The sequence below is a fragment of the Dunckerocampus dactyliophorus genome, chromosome 1, assembly GCF_027744805.1.
Source record: "Dunckerocampus dactyliophorus isolate RoL2022-P2 chromosome 1, RoL_Ddac_1.1, whole genome shotgun sequence".
Taxonomy (NCBI): Eukaryota; Metazoa; Chordata; class Actinopteri; order Syngnathiformes; family Syngnathidae; genus Dunckerocampus; species Dunckerocampus dactyliophorus.
In genome coordinates this window covers 24,538,663-24,546,299 of record NC_072819.1, presented here as the reverse complement: position 1 = coordinate 24,546,299, position 7,637 = coordinate 24,538,663, and the positions used below count along the sequence as shown (strand labels likewise).

The 7,637-nt window shown below is 37.5% G+C and overlaps 1 protein-coding gene across 3 annotated transcripts in view; it reads right to left on the bottom strand.

Annotated features, from left to right (window-relative positions):
• Window positions 1–67: 67 nt before the first annotated feature.
• Window positions 68–7,637, bottom strand: part of gnb1a (guanine nucleotide binding protein (G protein), beta polypeptide 1a) — a 44,516-nt gene continuing 36,946 nt past the window's right edge. For all 3 annotated transcript variants that reach the window (XM_054773533.1, XM_054773515.1, XM_054773523.1), the window contains 5 exons: window positions 7,214–7,280; window positions 6,839–7,040; window positions 3,741–3,957; window positions 2,186–2,301; window positions 68–1,962 (listed from right to left, as the gene is read on the bottom strand). In XM_054773533.1, coding sequence (XP_054629508.1) covers window positions 2,195–2,301; window positions 3,741–3,957; window positions 6,839–7,040; window positions 7,214–7,280 — 593 coding nt within the window. In that variant the 3' untranslated portion in view covers window positions 68–1,962; window positions 2,186–2,194. The remainder of the gene's footprint in view (window positions 1,963–2,185; window positions 2,302–3,740; window positions 3,958–6,838; window positions 7,041–7,213; window positions 7,281–7,637) is intronic.

The window sequence follows — 7,637 nt, the reverse complement described above, 5'->3', positions numbered from 1 at the left end:
AAAGCAAACCAGTCTGCATTCTAGCCTCAGAACAGCTCTAAACGTGAATCACACTCAACACAGTAGGTCATCTCAAACTGCTTTTTATTACATCTTAAATAACAGTACATTTTAATATAGTTTCTATCTTGCATCCAGCTTTCGGTTGTACACTGACTTACTTTAAAATTAAATACAAAAAATGAAAAGGGAATGACGGTTGGGGTGCAGAGCTCTACAGTTATTTGATGGAGAAAGAGAAAAGGAAAGTGATTTTACATGTTTTATTTTTTTGCCAACTCCAGGCCTAACGCACAATTACAGCACATTTTGTTTTGTACAGAATGTTGTAGAGAGAAAAAGAAAATGGGGGAAAAAAAGTCACTACTGCTAATAAGAGCATCTTGTTTACAAGACGGTAACAGAAAAGTCTGCCATCCAGATGCTGCAAGATTTTTTGAATTTACATTTTTTATTAAAGGACAGAAAAAAACCTGTTATAAAATGTTTTTATTTAAGTTGATTTTTGTTTGCTACAGAAGGAATGAAAATTAGGCCCACTGGTATGTTTAGGTGATTGGACGTATGTGTGTACAATTTACATTTAGGTGACGACTTCATTTGTGAAACCCCTCCAAGTATGGACCAAGTAACTTGCTTCTCATGTGCATAGTTTTGACATTTTAGTTGAATCATGTATGCACGGAGTAGCCAAAAAACAGGGGTGGGGGATAAAATAAATACCATCGTATTGATATATTCAACAGGTTATTTTCTGAAAGAAAACATCAAAAGGACTTAATCCCATATGCACCTTTTAAAGCAATTCTACAGCATGCGATTCTAAGAGATAACCCACCCATGGCAGACAACCAAAATCTTTTTTTTTTAGTTTTTAAACTTGAAAAGTTTCAATATCATTATTTGCTAACACTGATTTATACAACATGTCATTCACAGAGAAGTAACTGCATTTCCAAGCACGGAATGGGCACCTCTGTTAGAAAAAGTTCTGGAACACAACTTGGCTAAAGTGGAGCGACTCCCCTCACCGACCAGTCACATCTTTCTGGTCCCAACCACAACAATAGAAACCAGGGACAAGAAAACTACAGGAAGAAAATGTAAAGTAAAATAAAGGGGCAGGGTGGATTATGATCCAATAGGTTAATCTTCATTTAATTAGTCTAGATTGGTGCCAGACAAAAAAGGTGTAAGAGTGGTTAAATGATTTTTTTTGTGGTTTTTGCATTTTAAAAACGAGCATTCATTATCACAGCATGTGCTTGGTTAGTTAACGTTTTTCTTTTATATATGCAAAGTTTACATTTTTGTGCAAACAAAGATTTGTGGACTACACTGGAAAAAATAAAAGTATCATGGGATTAATATACAGCAGGGCCAGAACTGGCTTGAGGACTCCGTGTAAGCAAAATTCTCTCGCTTTGTTCTCCAGTGGGATAAAGCTGAATTCACAAGGACGTTCTGGAGGTTTTATTTTACTTTTCCAACTTAAAACATTCTTTAGAACATGAAAGGATTAGCAAATATAACAAAGCTTTGATCCTCAGCTTCTTTACATTAACAGACAACCTACAGATCTACTATGACTGAAAAGGAAGTAGAAGAACAAAAAACAAAAGCCAAAAAAAAGTCAGGGAAGCTATTAAGAGTTAGATTGCTGTCATGTAAATAATCTTCACTCAGACCTGCGGTCATGGAAGGAATGCACAATTTTTCCATCCGTCCATTGAGACATGACCAAATTCTTTGAGCTTTTATCTGTATTGTAGCTGAATGAGTTGACAGACAATTGTGCTCTTTTATGAGGAGGAGGATAGGGAGGGAGGGAGGGAGAGAGAGAGAGAGAGATTTTTGCCCTCAATAGTTTTTTGGGTGTTTTGAAACGATTGGATATGCAATACAATTAAACATTGTGATGTTGGAATGGTCTCCCGCACGACTTTGGAGTCCAGATGCCATCTGCAAACAAGCAAATGAGTTGACAGAATTACTCATCAATCCTGTTGACTTGGAAACTGATACATCTACATCTTCACGAGATACTGCTACGATTCACTCAATGTTCATGCAACAGCCACAATTAACATATTTTTTGTTGGTAGGCTTTCATTCACTCAATTTATCTGGCTACCATAAAAGCCCTATAAAACTAGCATGTGACCATCCTCTGCCTTTTCTCTACCTTCAGGCTCTAGTTCCAGATCTTGAGGAAGCTATCCCAGGACCCTGTTGCCACTGCCATGCCGTCGTCAGTCACACCCAAGCAGCTCACCCGGTTGTCATGACCAGCTAGGACACCTGTAGACACAGTGAAGGGACTCAGACAAAAGCAAAGCAAACAGCGTATTCAATGTGATCACTGGAAGCTATATACGAAATGCACGTAGTTTAGACATGCATGAATGTACGTATGAAATATGAAAATATGTTAGGGATGTCTACTAATAAAGTATAATAATTAAAGAAGGTTGTAATAAACAGGAAAGTGAGCAACTTAAACAGGTGACCAGTGTCTCTGAAAAAACTGTTGTCAACCTTAGATCATCTTCCGTACTGAAAATGCTAACACACTACCCTCAAAAAAAGCCTGTGTGTATTTCAGGTGTGTGATCAAGTGCCAAGTATTCATGCCTTCCCATAGGGTTCATTCCTCACAGCTGTTGTAGGGGAAACCTTCTTTCACCTTCGCAAATGAAAATTAACCTTCAATTTGTCTTTCCTGCACACCCACAATAAACTCACTTGCGTGTGTAATGGGAGGACTAAAGTGAGCCATAAAGGCTAAAAATTATGTCACTAGTTGCTTTTTTTTTTTACCGTCTAGACTTTTGCCACTAATTTCTAAGAGGAAAATGTGATCTGCAAAAATATTGCAGACCCCAGTGTGTTTTAAGAAAAGTACTATGAAAACATTTAAAAAATGACAATATATTGCAATCTACTAATATAATTTCTACTACATCACACACTTCTGCACTGTGTATGCTTACCCGCCCTGCCACCCACTGAGACAAAGAGACTATCACTGACATAAGGGCTCATTCCGTTCATGTCATTCTATGGAACAAACGCGCCATGGTGCTGAAACCAATGCACAGAGTGAAACCTCTTCCTGCCTGTTTGGAGCCGGGAGACGAGGAAAACAGACGCATATGGCACATGTATTGAGGCTGGCAAAACTATCAAGTTCATTTTCATTTATTGTGTGATTAATCAATTTATTATCGTCCCAGGCCTATTGCCGAGGAGACAGTTTTTTTCTGAACGAGAAATCTTGTCATGTTTTAATTCTGTGAGATCTTGTGACACGCCTACTCATCAGCAGAGGGCAAAATTGGCTTAAAGTTGTCAGTAGCAAGCTGATGGAACATGGATCTGGACAACGTGGACACGGCTAATGCAAGCACCTTGGCTCAAACGTCATCGTTCCCAGTTTTTGAAAATGTATATGAGGTCAAATCTACTGAGGAAGATCAATACCAGAAGAATGGGCCTAGCAGAGGAAGAGAAGGAACATGCCTCACATTACATTCTGCACATTTCTACATTAATTGTGTGTTGGCAGCCAAAGAGTAATGATTGAGTAATCATTTTGGGAGAATGAACAGAACAAGAATTTCATTGCATAGCATAACTACCTGTTTTACTGTGTATATGACAATAAAACTCTTGAATCTTGAATGATTGGGGCAAGAAAACCTGTATTTAATACCGCTGCCGTTTCGAGCAATATTTACCTGCACGGTCAGCCTTCAAAGTATCCCAGACGTTGCAGTTGAAATCATCATAGCCGGCCAGCAGGAGGCGGCCGCTCTTGGAGAATGCCACAGAGGTGATGCCACAGATGATGTTGTCATGCGAGTATACCATCAACTCCTGGTCAGCACGCAGGTCAAACAGTCGGCATGTAGCATCATCTGAGCCCGTGGCAAAGGCATTGCCGTTGGGGAAGAACTGCAAGGGGGGTCAAAAACAGAATATTTAAAATTGCACTGTTATTTTGCATTTTTAAAAGAGATTAAGTCACATTTATGGGGTTGATTTGTGTACAATATGTAATAGCTACCTTGTTGAAAAGGAGGTACAGAGATAAATCGATAGGTGTGGCCAGATCCGATATCAGCCTGATTATCAGCAAAAAAACCAACCAAACAAACAAACAAACAAACAAAACGGATCGGTCTATGATACTTTATTGATCTCCAAGAGAAATTCACATTTCCAGCAGCTCTGCAAAAATGTCATAATGAACTTGGCCTGCATCTGAAACCTTCTATACTGTAAACATTCTATACTTTTCACTAATGTGACCATATTTAAACTATTGCATAGAGGACAACACCTACGTCAATTCTTTACAGCCACTGTTCATTTTACAGAAACGGGCTAGAATTCAAAGCACCGCCTTTCAAGAACACACCAGTCTTATTTACAAAATCGAACTTACCATAATTTCCGGACTATAGAGCGCGCCAGTATGTAAGCCGCACACACTGAATTTAAAACAAACCAAAAAAAAAAATGATTTGTGCATATATAGGCCGCACCTGTCTATACACCGCAGGTGTCCACGTTGTAACTAGGGATATCATTTTTTGGCTTCTGATCTGATTGATTTTTTTTGTAGTCTTGCCAATCTGATAAAGATCTTTTTTGTTTGTTTTTTTAATAATTATAAGCTTTTGTTACAAACATGAATTTGTGGAATTGAATACGGTTATGAAAATAGCTCTTGAAACCATTAAAAATAATGCAACCAAAGTACTGCTGAGTTTACAGTTACACAACATGACCAACAATATTGTTTGGCTTTTGTAAAAAAAAACCTCTGTGAGTAAGGTCCTTCATTCAATAAAAGTCCATCCAATAAAAGATAAAATTGAGAAAAAAATGGGCATGCAAAATACTTTTAGGATAGGACTAATCGTTTGACATGGTTATAGATCAATTTGTGGTGCGAATTTTTTTTTAACAAAGCGTTTTATTTTTCCCTGAATTGCGTTTTTTACCTTTCCCACTTATTTTACCAGCAAAAGTGTGTGCTATTTGGGTTAGTGAATAAAATGCAAATATCCTTACGTTCATTAATGCAATACATCATTTGCCCATTTTGTCCAGTAATTGAGAAATGGATATAGATTGGCTAACTTTTCTAATGGGATGTCAGCCTCAGCACATATTGCTATAAAATCAACAACTGTAATGGCCGTGCTTGTGATTAAGGAAGATGTAGTCACAGATGTCATTCCAATCGCTTTATTAATGAAAGATATTTAATCACACCATATTTTGTTTACACAATTAGACAAATGTGACCAAGAGTGCTCTTATTTTGAGACCACAGATGGTGTGTACCTGCAGTATTCATGGATCTTACAAAAGCCTTCGAGACACTTTATCACAATATTTTAACAGCAAAATTAGAAAGGTACGGAATCAGAGGATTAGTTTTGAATTAGTTTAAATTAGTTAAAAGCTACCTAACAAACATGAAACAATTTGTAAAGCTAGGAGAATCCACATCTGCAAGTTTAAATATCACGTGTGGAGAACCCCAGGGGTCAAAATTGGGACCAAAACTGTTCAACGACATTTGTAAAGTGACAAAGGACTTAAAGTTGGTCTTGTTTGTGGACGATACCACTGCCTTTTGTTTTGGGGAAAGCACACTAGAACTAATTAAAAAGGTCAAGGATGAAATGGTCATATTAAAGTCATGGTTTGATAAAAACAGATTATCCGTGAACTTAAGTAAAACTAAAATAATGCTATTTGGAAATAGCAGAAAGGATACGTACGACCAAATACAAATAGACGGAGTGACGTTTAAAGAGTGAATGAAAATACATTTCTGGGGATCATAATAAATGAAAAAATAAGTTAAAGCAATCTTCACTCACTTCAATGTACTGCAAAAAAGATCGTTGGGGATAATTCATAATGCCAAGTATAGAGAACACAAACAAACAACATTTTTTAAAAAAACAGATATTAAAATTTGCTGATTTAGTACATTTTCAAACTGCTAAAATAATGCATCAAGTTAACAATAACTTGTTACCCAAAAACATCACAGTATTTCTCAATAAGAGAGGACAAATATGATCTTAGGGAAAAATTTAACTGAAAACACTGCAAGAACAACACTGAAAACCCACAGCATTTCAATATGCGGAATTAAATTCTGGAACGGATTGAGCAAGAAACTAAAATAATGCACCAAAATGAGAGAATTCAAAACACAATACAAGCAGTTGATGTTTGGTAAATACAAGGCAGAAGAGTCCTGAACTTGCTTTATTATGCTTGTCTTCATCTTATTTATTTAATCTAATATTGATTATTCTATTGATTGTTCTGTCATGCTTGTTTTTAATTTATTATCATTTATTTATTATCACACTGATTATTATATGGAATAATATTATATGGAATGCAGCAAGTGAATAATATGTATCAGAAGTCAAAGTACCGGGACACCCCTATAAATTGCTTCACATTCAAATGCACAACTGTAACAAAATAAGGTTAAGTCCAGCCGACTTAATGATAACAAATACGAACATGTCAACATGTAAAAGCAACCAGTCTGAAAATATCTGCTCTGAAGGGAAATTACTTCATGTTTCAGTTTGTATGATGGCAAAGTAGTTGGGCCTGAATTAACGGTACATTTTGTTAGTTGGTGCGAAGTAGGGAAATCCATTTCAAGACACAGCCTCCTACACAATGTGACCTGAAGAATGGTTACTTTCAACATGCTCAACAATAACATCAAGTAAGACAAGTGTTGACTTGTAAAGTATGTAACATGTATGAGAGTTGGTAGCCTTACGCAAATGGCATTGATGTCCGACTCATGGCCAGTGAAGGTCTGCCGGCACATTCCTTCTCTGATGTCCCAGAGCTTAGCTGAGGCATCACAGGCCCCAGACACAAACAGCCTGGTGTCAGGTGCCAGAGAGAGGCTCATGACATCACCAGTGTGGCCAGCAAACGTAGTTGTCTGCTGTCCAGTCTCAATGTCCCACAGAGCACTGAAAGGAAGCAAGGGGAACACAGTGAAAATGCAGCTATTGTATACGAAACACGAAAGGAAATTATGGTTTATTGTCTATTTCATTCGTAATGGCATGCTGTGCTAGTCCAGTAAGAAATATGGTGAGCTTGTGTAATATTAGAGGGCGCAGACAGTGATGCAACAACTCACCAGGTGGTGTCACCAGAGCTGGTGACAATCTGGTTGTCATCCAGGAAGCGACAGCAGGACAGGTAGCCTGTAATGATTCAAACATTTAATAACTTAGTCTCTCAAAAAAACTTTCCAGATAAGATAAAAGAGAGAGATACCACGTCCATCCTATCGACAGATATTGGATGGGAGAGGAAGGGCTTATCTCACCGTCACCTCATAGAACTGAAAAGGCACTGTTTGCAACTGGCTCAAAATAAAAATTTTAAAACAGAAACAAAAGACCTAGAAAAACCGTACATGCAAAAGCAGCCACACAAAAACAACTCGACAAAGTCAAAAGTAAAACTACAGTAATTATTGCCGTTGCTTTTAAGCTGTAATGCTTGCAGCACGTTCAGAAGTTGGCAACCTTTAGGTAGCCATATAACCATTGCAAACG